Source organism: Poecilia reticulata, chromosome 2 (genome assembly GCF_904066995.2).
Source record: "Poecilia reticulata chromosome 2, P_reticulata-male-v2, whole genome shotgun sequence".
Classification (NCBI taxonomy): Eukaryota; Metazoa; Chordata; class Actinopteri; order Cyprinodontiformes; family Poeciliidae; genus Poecilia; species Poecilia reticulata.
The window spans coordinates 10,917,637-10,938,427 of NC_088831.1; the positions used below are offsets into that span (position 1 = coordinate 10,917,637).

At 40.6% G+C, this 20,791-nt stretch overlaps 1 protein-coding gene across 1 annotated transcript; it reads right to left on the reverse strand.

Moving 5' to 3' along the window:
• Positions 1–258: 258 nt before the first annotated feature.
• LOC103476542 (NLR family CARD domain-containing protein 3-like) lies at positions 259–19,661 on the reverse strand. The gene is made up of 10 exons (XM_081597317.1): positions 19,537–19,661; positions 19,398–19,460; positions 19,074–19,184; positions 18,204–18,282; positions 17,870–18,098; positions 10,669–12,427; positions 10,174–10,353; positions 9,058–9,231; positions 1,504–1,656; positions 259–1,003 (listed from the first exon to the last, which is right to left on the reverse strand). Exons 1-10 carry the CDS (start codon positions 19,566–19,568, stop codon positions 997–999), a joined length of 2,787 nt encoding a protein of 928 aa, XP_081453443.1. The 5' UTR covers positions 19,569–19,661; the 3' UTR covers positions 259–996.
• Positions 19,662–20,791: the final 1,130 nt, after the last annotated feature.

Genomic DNA, 20,791 nt, shown 5'->3' on the forward strand with positions numbered 1-20,791 from the left:
CTTCCGACCCCACTGAGGGACAAGGGTGTAAGAAGATGGATGGATGGTTTAAATAATGAAAAATAAAATGCTGTCTAAATTAGAAGCTTAAAAAAGTTCAAATCAACTGAACAGGATGATTCTGTTATTACTAAATAAACCTGTCAAAAGTAAAAATGAAAACTTAAATATATTTTAATTTCCTTTTTCATCCGAATAGAAAAAGCTAGACATGAAAGATTAAAATAAAAGGTGCAGTTATTATATTTGTACAAAGAACATTATTAAAACCTTTATTAAGCAAATAACATATTAGGTGAGAAGAAATGTATAAAAACATAAACCAATCAGTACTTTATCCCAGTGATTCTCTGAGGTCTGAATAAGTCAATAAAATCACAGTAAAGAGTTCTTTACACACTAAAGTACTTTAGAAAACGTAAAGTAAAACATGAAACATGGAGTTCAAAAAGTAAAACACAAAAACAATCAAGAGTTTCTGTGGGACATACAGTTCTAAACTGGTTAAACTGGTTTCTGTGATGGAAGCTGAAGTTTCTCTGCAGTTTCCAGTAAAGCATCTTTTTATCTGTGGAGCTTTGAGGAACATTTTCCTGTCAACAGAAGAAGAAGCAGCAGAGAAAAGAGGTTTGAAGTGTCTTTCATGATTCAAAGCTGAACTGAAAATGATTCCCATGTTTCCATCTCAGACCATTTCTGGTTCCAGGATGAAAATAAATCAGAGAAAAAAGATCAACTTTCCAGTTGAATCCAGTTCAGATCAAAACTCCATGAAGCCTCTAAATGGAGCCCAGTTTGAATCGGATCTTTATTGATCCAAAGAGACAAACAATATCAGATACTAAATGACAGACGTGAGAAAATAAACAGGAGGAAAATCTTGGAGGTCAGAGGTCATCATCATGATCCAGTCAGAGTCTCTTTAGACTCAAACTGCTGCAGCTTCAACCTCTGAGGATCAGCAGGACACAGAGACCGTTCTCTACTTTACAGAGATCAGAACCTGCAGAGAGAAGAAGGATGGAGAGATCAGATCAGTGAGTGTTTCCAGCCTCTCCAGCAGCAGTCAGTAGATGGTTTTCAGGCTGCAGTCAGACTGATCTCAGAGCTGTGGCCAAGATGAACCTGATCAGTTGTTTCCTGTTGAACTGAGAGAACAAACAGATCTGAGATCAGATCTGCTGCTGCCACAGTTTGATGAATGAGGACCACTGTCTCTAGACATAATGGACGGCTGGACGCTGGAGTCCAGCTGGACTTCCTGGAGACATGGACACAGCAACAACACTCATCTTCACACCAACACAAATGCAGGAACACAGCAAGCTGCTGCTCCTCTGATTGGCTGATTGCTGTCGCTGTGTCCAATCAGGAAGCCTTAACCATTCTCCTCCCAGTGAGAAGCTGCAACGTTACTGGGAACACTGGATCTTTGCTTTGATGCTAACTGGGTTTAGTTCAGTATGCTGACAGCAGCTGGAATCACTACAAACATTTACTTACAACAAATCATCTACAAGATCCTGCAGCTGCTGAACATCTGAATCCTTCAGGTCGTTTCCCTCCAGGTTCAGTGATGTCAGTTGGAGGCTGTTTGACTGCAGAGCTGAGGCCAGAAAATCACAGCTGATCTTTGACAACTTGCAGCTCTGCAACCTGAGTAAAGAATAAAAGATGTGAGCTGAAGCCAACAGGATGCAGGTCAGGGGTGGATCTAGAAAAATAGTTATTGGGTGGCAGGAGGGGGGCAGGGATTTTTTCACCTTCTACAGGGTCAGTTCATCATTACACACCGACCAGAACGTTAGCTGTACAGCACCAGCAACCCTCCCAACCCCACTAAGGGACAAGGGTGTAAAGAAAATGGATGGATGTTTCAAAATGAGCTTCACGTAGCACCGAGGCTTGAATACAATTTCTTAATGTAGTATAGTTAATTAGTTTTACGTCTTTCATACTCCTGCTAATTGATATGTATTACTGGACAAAAGTCCAGATATGAGATGGATATTATGGTGTTACAAGAACGGCTAATTGAGGAAAGAAAAGATCATAGAAAGACATCAGAGGAAGATATGCCACTGATTGAAGACCTGAGAGCAACGAATGCCGTTCTCCAGGAAAACCATGACAAAGAAGTACAATTCCTGCAAGGCGATAAAAAACGTTTGCAGAAGAAATTTTGTGATATGAAACAATCTTACCATGACTTTATCGGCAAATATGAAATTGATGTTAATGAACTGAATCAAGAAGTTGAAAGAATTAAGCAGGAGGTTATCCAAGAGAAAGACTCAAACTTAGAGACGGTTAAAGAAAATCAGAAAGTTATCAATGACCTGAGGGCTCAAAATGAGGAGCTCTTTCAGAAGATGTCTGGAGAAATTAAAATCCTTAACAAAAGGGAAATGAACATCCTTGATGAACTCGATAAAGTTCAGTTTTCATATGATGAGCTAAAGACCAAATATGAAAACGATGTCATTGAATTGGAGAAACAGGCTGAAACGTACCAGCAAGTTATAAAACAGGAAAAATTAACTTTTAGATTCAGAAAAAGAAAGAAAAGCTAATCGAGGGTGAGATAGAGAAATTTAAAGGTTTGTACCTGGAGGAAAATAATCGCTATGAATCGGATGTTACAGCATTAAACTGCAAGTAGAAAAATACCAGCAGGAAATTAGTAGCCTAAAAGAGGAATTGAAAAAGGAAAAAGAAGATCAACTGCTTAAAAACAGAGAGGATAAAAACACCACCATCGCTTTAACAGAGGAAGATTCGCAGAACCAGGTCGACCAGGTTAAAGAGACAAGAGAAGACGTTTCTTCTCAGCAGGAACTCTTTTCAGAATCGCTGCCTGGTTGTTCCACGGATCTGGAACCTGTAGAGACAGAGACCACAGGAGAAACCATCCCAGAGGATTTGGAAAAAGCTACGGATGGTAAAAAGAAAAAATCTAAATTTTCAATTTGGAAGAAGATACGGAGCACTCTAGGATTCAAGAAGAAAAAAAGTGAAGATAATAAAACTCAAACCTAATATTCTTAATTTTGACTAGAGAAAAAATGGAGGTTGTTGCCAGTGTGAACGGGGCGCCCTGCGACCCTCCGTCAAGAGGAAATGTAAAACTTCAAGTCCCCCCGCTTTCCTCCATTGACAAACTAGAAAATAGATCCCTTCCCAACCCAATTGGAAAAATCGTGGGCAGCACGGTGGAGCAGCGGCTAGCGCTGCGCCTTCACAGAGGCCGTCTGTGTGGAGTTTGCATGTTCTTCCCGTGTTTGTGTGGGTTTTCTCCGGGTGCTCCGGTTCCCCCCACATCTCCCAGAACATGTCGGTCAGGTCAGTTGGTCACTGTAAATTACCCCAAAAGAGTTTAAGAAACTCCAAACACATTAAACTTGTAAAATGAGTTGAATTAGCCGTTCGTTAGCCCTATATATATATATATATATATATATATATATATATATATATATATATATATATATATATATATATATATATATATATATATATATATATATATATATATATATATACACACACAAAGTATTGTTTTTAACTTGCATTGTTTCAAAATGGGGGCTCCACAGTGGCACAGTTGGTAGAGCTGTTGCCTTGCAGCAAGAAGGTTCTGGGTTCAATTCCCGGCCCCAGTCTCTCTCCCCGTGCATGCGTGGGCTCTCTCCAGGTACCCCGGTTTCCTCCCACAGTCCAAAACATGACTGTCAGGTTAATTGGCCTCTCCAAATTCTCCCTAGGTGTGAGTATGTGTGGTGACCCAGAGGCTGGGTCCAGGGTGACCCAACCTCTCGCCCAGAACGTTAGCTGTACAGCACCAGCAACCCTCCCAACCCCACCAAGGGAAAAGGGTGTAAAGAAAATGGATGGATGTTTCAAAATGAGCTTCATGTAGCACCAAAGGCTTGAATACAATTTCTTAATGTAGTATAGTTAATTAGTTTTACGTCTTTCATACTTCTGCTAATTGATATGTATTACTGGACTGGTCAGCGCTTATTGGTCGCTCTGTGATTCATTGTGTCCAGAAAATTTTTTTTATCCCAATACAGGCCAAAGAGAAATCTGTCACGAAAATATTAGTAGCGCCATCATTTGTTATTATATATATATATTAAATAAGACTTAAAATAAAGATTATAAACTGATGTTTGATAAATTCTCCATGATACAAATCTATAAGCAGTTTAGTTTCTGTTAGTTCTGTCAAGATACAAGAAGGGGTGAATTTCTATTTATATTGGTCAATCGTGTTATTTTAAATATGCTGTAGGAGCCGTAGTTTGACCACTGTTATAAATATCACCACGTTTTGAGAAAGATTAGCTCAGTTTTTGTCGCTTGTTTTTAGGAATTGCAGCAGCTGCAGTGAGCCACAATAAAGATACAATAAAGCTGATAAACAGGTGAAGAACCAAACTAGACAGAACCACTTCTGATTGTTTGCCAAGCCAAACATCCAATAAAAGTTCCACCAAGCCACCACTAAGGCACTGGGGTCAAGTTTCTAGACACGGGCAAAACAAGGTTCAATGTCCAAACTTATTGATTGATCTTGGTGATTTATTTTACTCTTTCACCAAACAATTACAGAGATCAAACTTTCATTTGTTCTCATGCTACCACTGTTGCTCTGGTAAAAACCATCTGCCCAAAACCCAAATGCCTGCTGGTCCTTCACCAGGCCCTTATAGAAAGTGGACTGACCCACATTACTTCCTGTCTAAATTTAGAAAATAAATAAGAAAAATAATAAAACAAACAAAAAAATTAATTAATTAAATCAACAATTATCAACCTACAAATAAACTCTGTAAATAATACAAAAAATAGAAATATAAGAATAAAGTAACAAAATTAAAATGGATAAAGAAATAAAGGAAAAATAGCTCCAACTTCTATTCCGCCTTTTCTCGCTCTGTACCTCGGCTTTACACACCCGTTGCCATGACAATCGACAGACAACAGCTCAACGAGCACATGGAGCAGAGATTACCGATCAGAGGAATCAACACCAAAAAACAAACATTTCCCACACAAAAAAGTAGCAAAAACACTAAAACAGAATTATTTGTCATTATTAATAAAATTTCGCCTGACTACCGCGGAGGTTGATTAGCTGATTTAAACAGCTTCTCTACTGATGATGTGGTGGGCGGGTTGTTTAGAGCTAACGGAACCAAAACACACCGAACTGCGCAGCATATGCTGAGGTTATTGTGGTGTATTTACCCCCCACGGTTTACCTGAGTTGGTACAGTCCTATATTGTGAGAGGCGCAAGCTCTCAATCTGTGGTTACTTCGGTGTTAGCACAACAATAAAGAGATACGGGAAATGGTCCGAGCCTCCTTTGTTCTTTTAGACATTACAACTGGCGACGAGGATATTTTTTGGAGGAGAGAAGACGTCAAGTGTCAGTACTAGTGAGTACAATGTCTCAGGTTGGCAAGATATATGATGACTTCAGACCGGAGGTTGAGCCGTGGACAACTTATATCGAGCGGCTAGAGCAGTACCTGGAAGCTAATGACATTGACTAAGAAAGCACGTGGCGGTGTTGCTAAGTGTAATGGGTGCTAAAGCATATGGACTTTTATGAAACTTAGTACAGCCTGAAAACCAAAAGACAAGATTTTTGGCGATATTGTGGACATTTTGAAAGAACACTATGAACCCAAGCCCTTATTAGTTGCTGAACGTTTCCTTTTTAATAGATGCAACCAAAAGGCGAGTCACACTGTTGCCCACTACGCCGCAGAGCTAAAACAACAAGCAGCTAGCCAACTGTGATTTTGGAGTGTCGCTGGATTGTGCACTGAGGGATCGGTTCGTAAGCTGTACAACGGGTCAGTCTCCAGCAGAATTGTTCTTGCACAGACACATTCGTACCAGACTGGACACCAAGGAGACTGTTCACAGGAAACAGTATCGGAAAAAAGCTCTACATGACTTCACAGCTGTGGACCGTTCCTTTTCTGTGGATGATGCTGTGTATCTTCGCAACACAGGGGGAGGAGTTCACAAGCGGATACCTGGACAGGTTGTAAGACAAACTGGTCCAGTCTCTTATAAAGTAAAAGAGCACTGCTCGAACACTGTGCACAGAAGACATGGGTATCAGCTTCGTACCAAAGTTGTAGCTGAACCAGATACCGATGACCCTGAAACCCCAACACAAGAGCAAAGTGATGTAAGCATTACACCTGAACAAAGTGTTCTGGACTCTGGGCTGCAACCCCGTATCCCCAGATCCTCCAGTGGTGGTGAGGCGTTCAACACGTCCACGGAAGACGCCAAAACGATATCTTGAATAGCCTTGTGTTTACCTAAGCATAACGGTTTTGCATGTTGTGTTCCATTATTATTCATGTTACATTAAGGGTTAGATGCAGAGGTAAAGGGAAAGAAAAATGTCTTGATTATCAAGTAAGTACATATTTGGGTTATTGTTTGGTTCTACATGGTAATGCACTTAAGCTGGAATAAGTGACCTTAGTGTAGATAAAATGTTATTTTCATCTTAAAAGGGGGATAATGTGGTGTATTTACCCCCCACGGTTTACCTAGAGTTGGTACAGTCCCTTATTGTGAGACGGGCAAGCTCTCACTCTGTGGTTACTTCTGTGTTAGCACAACAATAAAGAGGTCAAACTCAATTTCACCGAGGGCCACTTCAGCATATTGGCCACCCTCAACCGGCCACATTGAAGGTACAAATCAGGAGTTTCCAGCTGCAGTCCTCCAGACTGCAACTTTTAGATGCATCCCTCCCTGCTAAAACACACCAGACAAAAGGTTGACTTCCCTCATTAGCAGCAACTCAGTTCTGTAGAGGCTTATAATGAGTCAATGATCCAGGTATGTTAGAGAATTAATGCATCTAGAGTTGCAGATGGTAGCTCTGGAAAACTAGACTTGGGCACCCCTAGCATAAATGTATGAAAATACAATGTTAAAAATAGATTAAACACCTCATATTGTTAAATAACGCATCTGGTTAGTTAGCGCATTCAAAACCTTTGGTTGAAATGGCGCGTTAAATTCAAATCTCCATTACAGACCAGAGAAAACTAACAACGTTGTGTTAATCCATTTGAGGAGCCGGCAGTGTAACTTGAGGAAATAAATGACAACGCAGAAGTTAATTAGACTGTAACATGCGCAGTCCGCTGCTCTACACTGCGGACGCGGCTCCGCCCCTGCAATTAAAAACCTCTGGAAATAACTCATCCAGAAAATTTAACAAATGGAGCTTTCTGGGTGCACGTTACCCAGGAGAGTGGCGTTCTGGAGGAGCGCTGCAGACGTAACATCTGTCCGTTTCGGAGAAGCGAAACCACACAAACAAAAAAAAATCCTGGTAAAAGCGCACACCGGACCGCGCACAGGGTAAAACACTCACCGAGTTCAGTTGATCTGTTTGGATCAGGCAGATCCAACTGACTGATGAATTAGCGCAGATTTTTTTGCAGATGGGGAGCAGGAGGAAGTGCGTTCAGACCCCAGCGGGTGAAGTGATGCTAATTTAAGTGAAATCTCTTAATTTAATTTAAAAGTTATTGGGGCCTTAGTGGTTTTTGTCACTACGGAGATGGGATTGTGATGGGATCTGGATTTACGGCGAATACTAGCTAAACAGCATAAAATGCGGCTAAATAGCCGATGTTAATATGATTGTAATTTCACGGATAAAAATAGTACATGATCGATTATTTTTTGTGTGTGTCAGTCAAGATGACGGATAACAAAAAAGGTCTATCGCGCCCTGCCGCCCTGACACCAACTCACACACATCTTCATTCACAGTCTTACTTGTAAATCGATTTTTCTTTTCTTGGACATTTTGATGTTAGCTTGTCGATGTCTCAGTTTTATTCGCTGGGAAAATTAATAAGCAGCTTGAGGTGACTCTGCTGCTCTCTAGTGGTGAGAAGCCATAATGTTGGCTGGTAACAATCGGAATGCATTATGGGAGGAGATGTAGTTTGTTGTCAATTCATGCTCAAAACCTATTTTAAGTCAGTCATGTGCCTATAAAATGCTGGGGGGCCACATAAAATGACATGGCGGGCCACATGTGGTCCGCGGGCCTTGAGTTCGACACATGTGGGCTAGTATAACTGACCCACTGCTCACGTATTCAATCTTTTCTTTAAATTAAAACGTTTTCCTCACCTGTGAAATCTGAAGCCCTTATTATCATAATCTATGGTTGAATTAACTGCTAAACATTGCGTCCGTTGTTCTGATTCTTTGCATGATTGTAGTATTTTCCTGTCCACCGATATTCCTGACTCAATGGACAGCAATGGCGCATGTGTGACTTACGATAAATCACCTGATGTACAGTCCAGTAATATATCCATCAATGCTGCTGCCTCGCGCTCTGTCCTTCTCTCGCACTTCCCGCTACTTAGCAGTGGGTGTCGGGTTGCATTGTGTTGCAATCAATGTTGTCGGAAAAAAGAGTTTCATGCGCTTAATGTCCGAATTGAATTCATTGTTGCTAGCTGGGGTGGCAACAGGGGTGGCGAGGCTCTCGTTTGGGGAGGCAACTGCCACCCCAGTAGATCCGCCCCTGATGCAGGTGAACCAGTCCAACAGAACCAGTTAAAGATTCTAATGAATATTAAAGCCAACAAGCTGCTGCTGCTTCAATAAAGACCTGTTGACTTCAGAACCAGAACCTGGTACTGGGTCATGTTGTGTTGGAGGATTTTAGTCAGTAAAATCATTCCAGGTTCTGATCAAAGTGTTGAAGCATCAATCATTGATTACTAATTTGTTCCTGTCAGATTCCAGGAATTCACTTTTCTAGACTGAGGGGCATTTCTACACACTGGGGGTCCGAATGCTGTCCTGTTCTGACCTCAGATCAGCAGGTCCAACTCAGTTACACAGAGGGACTAAATTAAACTCTGGATCCAAGTCCAGGAACAAACTCAGAACATATTTACTAGAACAGAAGATATGAACTTTGATTTATGATCAATTACAGAAATCACAGAAATATTGATAATTATTAACATACCACAAATAGTTCAGTCTGCAACCTTCAGTCTGTAGAAAACCACAGAGCTCCTTCACTCCAGAACCTTCCAGGTTGGTCCAGTTCAGGATCAGTTCTATCAGATGGGTCGGTTTGGACTTCAGAGCTGAGAACAAAGACGTCCAGCTGGTCTCTGACAAACTGCAGCTCTCCAACCTGAATAAAGAATCAAAGATGAGTTCAAGCCAACAGGATGCAGTTAAAACTGAAATATGAACAAATAATAAAATGTAGAAAATTAATTTCCCTGAATGTAAAAGAAACATGATGAACTGATTCTAACATCTGATCCAGTCAAACTGGTTTAAAGAGTCCAAACCAGCAGAACCAGAACATTTTATTAACAAAGAAACTCAAAGTTTTCTATGAGCAGCAGCCTGGATGAGGTGAGCTATTTCTGCTGGTTCCTGATCATCAGCTGGAGACCCGACTTGGTAACCGGATCAGAACCACTCATTTTATTCATTAATGGCCTTTGGTTCTTCTTAAAGCTGCTGAAAGCCAATGGAGGCCATTATTTCCTAAGGAGACGTGACCTGATGAAGCTTCATCACAGAGACGAGGCTCCAACCGACTGACAGCTGTCAGACTGAAGAGGACGGTTCCTCTCTGACCCGGCCCAACAGAACCACAGCTTCAGGACAAAGTGAGGAACCTGCTGCTGCTGCAAACCTCACTGTCATTCAGTTCATCTAGATTTGATTTTCTACAATCAGTCACTTCTTAGATGTTTCATTAATGATGATTTGAACTGGTCAGTGTTTGTGGCTCGACTGGAGGAACAACATTTCATTCTGGATGTAAAGATGAGAATCAGAAATAAAATAATCTGAATCTTTACAAACCAAACTGAAACATCTCCATCATTAACTAACTTTTGAATTATTTTTACTCATTTTGTTCATCAGTCAAAATCATTTTAAAATCAAAAAATGAAAAACAAAGTTCAATGATATAAAAGTCTGAAATAAGAAAATAATTCATTTATAATGTAAAGTGACATTTAAAAAGGTTGTTTTAAAATATTACCATTCAATTATTAATTAAACTAAGAACTAAAGTGTCAATGATTTTATTGTATAAATAGAGAAAACAAACCCCAGTTTCTGCACTTTACTGACTGAACTCTCCAGGATCTCAAACAGATTCTTCCTATCAGAGTCTCCACCTCCATATATGTAGATCCGACTTATTTCCAGCTCAGTCAGATCTGGGTTGGACTTCAGAGCTGAGGCCACAACTTCACATTCAGCCTTTCGGATCAAACAGCTACCAAGTCTGTGATGAGAGAAGAAATAAATTCAGATCATAAACAGACTAAAATATGATAACAGTGATGTCATCATCTGATCAACATCTGATCTTCAGTTTACTGAAATTGACTCAACAGAGAGTCTGTGCAGTTGCTGACTAAAGTCCTGGTTCTGGTTCTGGTCCAGGCTTCATGTCCTCAGACCTTCAGCTGTGAGGACATAAAGGTCCTCACAGGATCACATGAAGGATCTGATCTTGAACATCAGTCAGATGTTGAAGATCTTCGGAAGGACAATAGTGCTGAATCAGCATTCACACAATGAAAACATCTGGACTCACCGAGCCTTTCTGCAGTTCCTCACAGCTGGAACCAGTCTCCGTCGTCCACCTGATGATGTCTTGTACTTCTCCAGGTCCAACTCATCCAGAACCTCTGACATCTGCAGCATGAAGGCCAGAGCTGAACAGTCAGTCACTGAGAGCTGCTTCCCTGAATCCAGCAGCCGTTGGATCTCCTGATAAAATGAGACGTCGTTCATCTCCACCAGACAGTAGAAGATGTTGATGCTTCTGTCAGCAGAGATTCTATTAGTGTTCATCTCCTTCAGGTTGGTGATGATTCTCTGGATGGTTTCTGGACTGTTCTCTGTCTGACCCAGCAGATCTTCTAAGAGTCTCTGGTTGGACTCCACAGTGAGACCATGAAGGAAGCGGACAAACAGGTCCAGGTGGCCATTTTCACTGGTGAGACATTTCTCCATGACTTTCTTCATGAACTCATCTAGAGATGTTTCATTGTATTCTTCTCCCAGGAACGTCTTGATCACCTCTGACCTCCTGCTGGTGAAGCAGTGGAGCATGTAGACTGCAGCCAGAAACTCCTGGATGCTCAGATGAACAAAGGAATAGACAGAGATGTTGTGTGTTCCTCTCTCCTTTTTAAACATCTGAGTGAAAACTCCTGAGAACAATGCAGCGTCTTCGATGTTGATGCCGCACTTATCAAGATCTTTGTCATAGAAAGTCAGGTTTCCCTCCAGCAGCTGATCTAAAGCCAGTCTTCCTAGAGACTCAATCAGCTTCTTGTTCTCTGGACTCCAGATAGATTTTGTCTTTTTTCCTCCATCATACTTTTCCTCCTTGATTTTGAACTGAACCTCCAGGAACTCTATGTACATCTCAGTCAGGGTCTTGGGCAGCTCTCCTCCCTCTCTAGTCTCCATCATTTTCTCCAGAACTTTAGCAGTGATCCAGCAGAAAACTGGGATGTGACACATGATGTGGAGACTTTTTGATTTCTGAATGTGGGAGTTGATCCTGCTGGCCTTCTCCTCATCATCTCTGAATCTCTTCCTGAAGTACTCCTCCATCTGGCGGTCAGTGAACCCTCTGACCTCTGTTACCATGCCAACACACTCACCAGGGATCTGATTGGCTGCTGCAGGTCGTGTGGTTATCCAGAGGAGAGCAGAGGGAAGCAGGTTCCCCCTGATGAGGTTTGTCAGCAGAACATCCACTGAGCTGGACTTTGTAACATCAGTCAGGATCAGATTATCATCAAAGTCCAGAGGAAGTCGACTTTCATCCAGACCATCTAAGATGAACAGAACCTTAAACTTTTTAAAGCTGCGAATTCCTGCATCTTTAATGTCTTCAAAGAAGTGATGAATCAGTTCCACCAAGCTGAACTTTTCTTCTTTCAGTACATTCAGCTCTCTGAAGGTGAATGGAAATATAAACTGGATGTTCTGGTTGGTTTTGCCTTCAGCCCAGTCCAGAGTGAACTTCTGTGTTAAGACTGTTTTCCCAATGCCAGCCACTCCCATGGTCATCACTGTTCTGATTGGTTGATCTCTTCCAGGTGGGGTTTTAAAGATGTCTTCTCTTCTGATTGTTTCTTGTTTCCTGGATGCCGTTTCAATCCGTCTGACCTCATGTTCCTGGTTGACCTCTCTAGTTAACCCCTCTGTGATGTGGAGCTCTGTGTAGATCTGGTTCAGGGAGGTTTGATTTCCAGGTTCAGCGATGCCTTCAGAGAGACTCTGGAACTTCTTCTTCAGATGGTCTTTAAGCTCCTTTTGACACCGAACATCAGAATCTGAAGGAAAAACCCAATAAAAACCATTTATGATATTCTAAGAAGGGTTTGTGTATGAACTTCTATGATGGAAAAATAATTACAGAAAACTAATTATTTTTCTTCTAAGGTGTCTAAACCTGAAAGTAATCCCAATTTCAGTCATTGAGGAAATATGAAATTATAATTCTGATTTTCTGAATAAAACTCCCACTGAGGCAATGGATAAAAGAAAAAAGCAAATAAATAAACCAGCAAATTCAAAAGTGTTAAATGTTTTGGTGTTATAGGTTTCCCCCAGTGTATTAAAAGCCTGGTGGCCCGCCATGCTTTACTAGCCCCGCCGCCAGGCTAAGTATTGCTTGTTTACGTTTCTAGGAGAAAAAAACAAATGTTTTTTTTAAGCCGGGCTGCAAGCGTCTCTTTTGCTCTTAGCATTTCACTAGCAGCGCAGATTTATTCCTAAAGGATAGGTTTATAATGGACCTTACCACAGGGCCCGCCTTTCATTGGCTAATGCCCATTTTACCGGCTCACAAACTCATGCTAATGTACATTGTGGACTACCAGACCGACAGAAAGTTTTGCGTCAGGACTCGAAAAAAAATGGTTCTCCGTCAGTGGGGTATCTGTACAGGCGATGTCAGGTATCCTGATCGTGTTTGTGGAACTAAAATTCACAGATTTCCAAAATCTGAAACGGAAAGCCTTGCTTGGATCAAAGCTTGTGCACGACCGCATTTGCAGCTCAACCGTCATAGGATCAATAAGAACAAAGTGTCTGCTGGCGTAAGTATTATTGCTTTGCTTTCATTGTGTTTAGTGAATGAAAAAAATAAAGTCAATAATAAACACATCCATTATGAAAACCTTTTAGCCAAGTACAGCACAATGGCAGTATCGATACAAATTCTACATCCTGAAAAAAAAGATGATATGAACTTGTTGGTTCCCTTGTCCATTGTCATGGCTGATATTTTGTGAAAATCCGGCAGAAATGCTAAACTAATCGACTCAGAAATACTCTGCAGAGTCAGTCGAAACGAAAAATCCCATAGAACCTAAGCTCTACGATGAGGTTAAAGTGAGACATGAAGTCACGTGGGACTTTCGAGGGGCGTTTCTGGGCGGAGCTTGGTAAGGTCCATAGGTAAATGCATTTAAACCCGACAGCGCGCGGACTAATCACACTGCTGGCGCCTCTGCGCTTTCTCGCGCGCTGCCGCTGCTTTACCTCAGCGGGATCGCGTGCGCCTCCTTTCACTCAAACTGGACACAGGCTGACCTGTATGGATATTTACATAAACCTACTGTGAGGAATTATGATCCTTTGGAGAACTCTAGGTAAGAGTTTAAAACCTACCACGTTAGCTCTGGTTGCGCAGCTCTATGTGAACCGCAAGAATAACTCATAGCGAATTCAGAGGTTGCGTTGTAGAGTGGTGAGAATGATTTATCTTTGTGAACGAACAATTATATTGGGCGTTTACATTTCAACACGCTGCCCACAGCATGTGGCTCTGTGTCCGTCTTCCCTGTAAAGTTTATGTTTGTGGTCCCGGTTGGCCAGAGCATTTGTGGATAAGGAGCAGCGCTAACCTCGTCATGCAGGTTCAGCCTGGTGGGGAGCTTTATTGCTCTCCTCGTCACGCGCTGATTTTATGTTATTTTATTATTATTTTTAGTATTATTTTTCTGGTTACATGATGCATCAAACCATATGAGATGCATTGTCTACTTAGAGTTAATGCACGCGGCACACGGAGATCTGAGAAACTTATCCCATAAACTCGATCAACCAGAGTAGTTTCTGTGACGCTTATTAAAAACTCAACAGACACGAAATGGAAGAGCTACTAAAGCCACATTAGCAACATTGAATTAAATCTCCCGTTTGTTGCACTTCTCTGCGTAGTGCAGCAGGTTACCTCATCATGCAGGGCCGGTCCCAGGCAGTATGAGGCCTGGAGCAGAATCTGACTTAGGGGCCCCTTTTGTTGCTAAAAATATCAGCACCTCTAACAGCTTCTGTGTTTGATTTAGTGAAATATGGGAAAAGGGAGTAGTTTAATTGGCCAGCCTAAAAAGCAGTAAGTTATAATCGCAGTTTACGAATTTGTATTTGTAAATTCAAAGATTAAACTCACAACATCAGATTGTTGCTATGATAACAAAACAATCTAACTATGAATATTGTTCTTTGAAGTTTTACAAAGTAAACTTACCAGCTCCTTAAAATCTTGTATTTAAATGTTAAACAATTTAAAATTATTTAATTTATGTATGCCTAAACAATTAAATAAAATTTAACAGCATTGATAATCTCAATAAACAAGTGTTACGTTTATGTATCTGTGGTCTGTTTTAAAATAATAGTGTTTATGGGGCCCCTGAAGCCCTTGGGGCCTCATGGAGCCGCTGACTTAATTTGGATTAAACAGAAGTGCAAATTTGTTGTTTTTAGACTAGTTGTGGGTTTAAATAGCATTTCACTGGAGATCTTTTCCCGTAACATAATTACACAGTAATACTTTGACATTTCCTGTCAACTTAATATCTTTTAATATAAAAACACAGTGGACTGCCGGTGGACCGCCTCGACGCTCCGACCACCGGGCTTAGCAAGTTTTCTGGGGGAAACCCTGTGTTAGTAGACTTAGTGCAAAAGCAGAGTGAATTTTCCTCTTGTAAAGTCACATTCTGTTTATGTAAGTCAGGGGTGTATATTATTAGTAGTTGAAATCCAGTGTTAAATCAAAGTGTTTCCGTATCAAATCTAAATCTAAAATAGAATCAATAACTCTTTACTTCTTAACTCTGAACTCCACCAGCGGCTATAACACTGAAGGAGTTAATTCACTGACTCCGCCCCCAGAATCACAGATTCCCACCGAAGCGAAGCGACAGCAGCAAAGTCATTTCAGGACTATTTACTTTCCATCTGTTTGAGGTGTTTAACACGCTTGGTAAGTCATTTTTTTCTGAGATGGTTTATAACTATTATTTTGAGTTCAGCTCAACCTGTATGATAGACTTCACGTTCGCCACACGGCTTGGTGTTAGCATTTTTAGCTTAGCATGCCGAATGTTAGCGGAGTATAAGTGTTGGAAAAAATCAATAATCAAATTATTGGCTAACTTGAACAGATCCGTAATAATCTGGAGTATGTTTTTTCATGATATTGAACGTTTATATGCATATTGGTCACATTTATCAACCTTTCTGATCGATTTTTTATCCTTTGAAAAAATGTAAAAGGCTTTTTCACGTTGAGAGCATTATTCCCGCTGTTGTGTCTTCTTATATACGTTTGCTGCATGTTTTGATCCTTTTGTTGCCTTTTTGTATATCTTAGAACCAGTCTGGTTGCAGATGAATCGTCAGCCTAACCTCCCCCTCCCGATCCCTCCATGGATTCTTCGAAGATTCAAGCTCCAAAAATGATTATGTAAGTGTTAATATCTCTGAAACTCTACATTTCTGTAATGGAGGCTTGTTGTTAGAGTTGTAGTAAAAATGTATTCCTTCGTTCCATTCCTCATTGTTATGGTTTTTATGGTTTTTGTTTATGATCCAGAGACCGACACTGGCTGTCCTACTCAGAGACTGAAGACTATCCGAGGCAGTAGAGGAGCATGTTGGTGTCTCCGGCCAAACGTCCCGAACAGCCCAACAACCTGAAGACAATCTGCTAGTGTAGCGGTTCTCAACGTGAGCGGTACCGCCCCCCAGGGGGCGTTCAGAGGACGGCAGGGGGCGCTTGGTGGACATACAAAAGGGGGGTGCTTTTGTAAAAATGTGCAGTAAAACTATTAATCTATAATCAATAAACAGGTCTATATAAAGATATAATCCATGTTTCTGTCTCATATTTGTATGACATTGAAAGGATCTGGAACTTTTGTTTTTCCACTGAAAGCTCTGGTTTGAACAATAAATGCCATGTGGGTGAAGTTTTATGGATGATACTCTGATGTCCCATTCTCCTGAAGGCAGCACAGAGCTGCACCACCAGAAACTGACAAACACTGAAGAGAAGAAGAGCTATGATTAATGTAGTTACAGTTCTATCCATGTTTTAATGTTGCAGAGCTCAGTCGTTTTGCAAATAGTTCAAAGTTTAAACTGGCATGTTGTACATCTTTTATCTGGTCATTTTGTGCAATATTTAACAACTAGAAAATGGCACAAAATAAGAATATTTTTTCCACTCTGATTGGCTGCTGTTAGGTCTACCGATTTTAACTTGAATGTTCATTGCATTTTTCATAGACGCCTGTGAAAATAATTTCTATTCCCATTACTTTTTTGTTCTCTGAGAAATTATTTTTGATGATAAATACAGAAACAAGCATAAAAATCAAAACATCTACAACAGTGATAGTAATATTAATTATAAAATAATGGTCAGTGCAAAGTAGCCTGCAAATTCTTTGGTGGGGGGCAGTGAGGGACCTGAATAAAGGCTAGGGGGGCGCTAGCCCAAAAAAGGTTGAGAAACACTGTGCTAGTGAGTGGACATCTCTTTGGTGGAGTGCAGAGAGGAACTGTCTCTTATCAACAGAAACAAAAACTGGATAAGAAATGATGGATCTGATTATCAGGTTGGTCTATTGTACATACCTGGTAATCTACCTGTTAAAAGAAAATGTACTCTATCATATTACATGAACTGCATTGCATTTACTTTCTCCACCTTGTACTTTGAACAATTTCATGCATATGATATTGAAGAAAAATGTATTAAGCATACTGCAGTTTGTATTGCACAGCTGACATGTTGGACCTTTTAAAAAGCGATATGTGAATGAAAGTGATATGTGAAACAAGCACATTATTCCACGTTGTAATATGTTTTGTAATTATGGTGCACGTTTTGAAATAAATGCATTTGAGAAAACTATTAAAAACTGGAAAACTATTAAACTGACAAAAGCAGTGATGGGTCCAGCAACACCGATGTGTCGGCTCATTTGTTCAGGCCGTAGATGGACGGTAGACAGTCAGAGTTCATGTCATGCAGATCTGCAGCAGTTTATCATTTATTGGCCCTCAATGTTGGTGCTACTGCATCACAGTGTGAATTTGGTAGCTGTCTATGTGTTTCTGAAGGTTCTTCATCTGTAGCTGAATGTTACATTTTTATGTACTGGGTACAGGAATTAAAACTAAAATGGGTTTTTATCTTGTGCATTGCTGCTATGTTTGTTTTTTACAGTATTTTATGGTAAATATAAAGTTCCTAAAGTTTATATTTTATGAGCAGCAACCAGTCACCACAGGTGATGATTAAATAAAAAAGCTGCTGAATCCAGAACGTCATTGAGCTCATGTGACTGTTTGATTAAGATTTTCTGTATTTGTTAGTTTCTCTTGTTTGATTTCAGTTGAATTCATTTTCACATGTAATCATGTTTTAATTATTCAACTTAATAGCAGAATTGTTGTAGAAATCCTCTTACTGCTCTGCAGACGGTCAACCAGCTCCTCCTGCTTCATCTTCCTCAGGAAGTTCAGGGTGATCTTCATCACCGCCTCTCTGCTGCTCCTCCTCTGCTCTTCATCCTCACCCCTCATCACCTCCTCATCCTCACTCTGACCCTCTGAGCATTCTGGGTCATCTTGACTCAGAACCTTTTGGATCTTCTTCAGCTCGTTCTTCACGAATGTGACAATGTTTTCCTCCAGCAGCTGGAACAGAATGAGAAGATATCAGACTAGATCTGAACATCAGGTCCATGTTGGACAGACTGACAGTCCTCTGGTCTACAGACTGAACAGAACCCATGTACAGACCATAAATATGGAGTCCAGCTGTGTTTGGTGCTGCTGGACAGACGGATCAGTGGGAACCTCTGAGCTCTGCAGATCCTCTCTGTGGAGGAACCAGGACAAATGAACCAGAATCTGTCTGTCCACACAGAGACAAACTTAGATGATGCTTCTCTGCAGATTGGAGGCAGAATTAGCTTTAAATAGTTCTTTAGTTTTAAAAAAATGGCAGCACAGGTTCCATTGGTGTTTAACTTAGGAACACTGAGATATTTTAGGATCTGTTTTCTGATGATTGGGACTGAAACGCTGAAAGAAAGACAGCAGCAAAAGTCTGTTTGGTTTAAATATCCAGAACTGAATAAAACATTCACCTTCTTTATGCAGAAAGAATTAAATTAGCTCTGATTTTAGAATTCAGCCCAAAATTATTCATACCCTGGCACATTTAATTTTTAATAAAATCAGTAAATTTAAAAGGGAAAAAAAATGTAATTCATCCTTTTCTCCATAATCAGAGAATTACAGGAATCAACTGTTTTAATCTTGGAGCTCCACTAATGTTTATCCACAGATTCTCAACATTGTATCGGCATTTCTTTAGATAAATTCTTAAAATGCTCCAACAGGTGGTTTCCACAGAGCTGAAATCTAAGAGCAGCAGGTGATGCAGCTCTTAGATCATTACATATTTTCTCCCTATTAATAAACTTTCACATCTTGTTCTGCAGCTGCAGAGTTTTCTAGGTTCCTCTTGTCTCCCAAATGTTGCCAAAGACCCAGAAAGTCCCTTAAAACATTCAATCATGATGACTTTTTAAAATAGAAAACAGAAAATCAATGTGACCAGAACTGGTATATTTTTGATCATGTCAGTAGAACATTGAACAGAACCTTTGGACCCGACTCTTTGCTGCTGGAGGCTGGTCTGATTTAAACTCAATATTGAATTCCTTTGACTGGTTGCTCTTCCATGACACACAGCTGGGCTCAGCTGCATGACTCCTGTAAATTAATAAAAATGTCATATTAGAAATGAATTGGTGACAAAAAGCCTCCCTGATTGTTTTCCAATAATCACATTAATATATTTGTATAAAATCGTCAAATTTCAGAGGAGAAATATTTCTTCAGGTGGTAAAAGGGCGACTTTGTAAAGGTAATATTTGTTGGGCTCACATGAACATTTAAAACATTTAAAACTTAGATCCAGCTCACCTCTTTGAGTCGTTAGTGCTGAAGGAAACACAGCTGGGTCCAGGTTCTGGTTCTGATCGCTTCCTGTGAAGGGAGACGGTTTGGTGATTCCACTGCTGAACTTTGACCTTTCCTGCACAGGTAAAGGTCATGACCTCACCTGTGGTCCTGGTGTTTCCCACTAAGAGACATTTTAGAGGGAAGGACTGTGTCCTCTCTGTCCTCACACTGATCCTGCTGCCACTAGGTGGCGCTCCTCCACTCACCTGAAAACACACAAACAGGTTTGAAATATCTGCGACAGACTGGCGACCTGTCCAGGGTGACCCTGCCTCTCGCCCGGAACGTTAGCTGGAGATGGGCACCAGCACCTCCCGACCCCACTGAGGGACAAGAGTGTCCCTTAATGGATGGATGGATGGTTTGAAATATTGACTTTAATTTATATTCATGTTTTATTGAATTTATATTTATTTTCTAAATAAAGTTAGAATCAAATGTTGAAATGAATAATGATTTGTTGAATCAATGAATAGAGAGGAAAATAATTGATCATTTTGTGCTTTGAGGAATCTTGATGAATCTGAGACTTTGAGAGAAAAATTGCAGGAGACACTCATCCACATGACCTGTTAGTAAAACAGCTGGAGAATAAAAACATGAAGCTTATTGATTCAGAACTAAAATAAAATCAAGTAAGAGTAGAAATACGTCATAGTAAAATTACTCAAGTAAAAGTCAAAGCAAAGCGTAGAAAAGTATTTCTGAAAATAAGTTTTTCAAAGAAGTTACTGAAGCAAATGTAACTCTGACTGAAGTGGAGTTTTGAATAAGAGGCATTTCTCTATGAAATGTTGAAATTCTCATCAATGTCACACTGTTTCACCTCAACCGTATTTAATATAAAATATTTATGGATCTTGAACTGAACTCTGTCTGCTCTGATTGGCTGTTTAGCAGCACAGGGTCAGCATCAGGTCACATTTTCCATCAATGACTGTCTCTCTGCCACATCAACATGTTGAGATGTTTTCTGCTGTTCTCCTCAGTCTGCTGACTACAAACTCTCCCTCAGAGACCCACAGCTGAGCAGTGGAGGAGTGTGAAGCTCAGCAGCTCCATGCTAACACAGATCAGACTGGAGATGCTGCTGGATCTCAGCTCAGATGGAGAGCGCCTCCTGGTGGCTGTGCACTAGCATGACATCACACACTCCTTCAAACAGCTGGGATTGACCTTGATGACCTCAGCTGGCAAACAGCAAACTTTCTCTGCAGACTCTGGAGGTTTGGTGTTTGTTCTGATGTTAGGAGGATTTTTACAGCAGAGCGTTAAAAGCTGCTTTGGTAACTTGACTGTAAAATCAGATTTTAACGGATTAAACCAGGAGAGAGGATTGTGGGTAGGACAGCTCC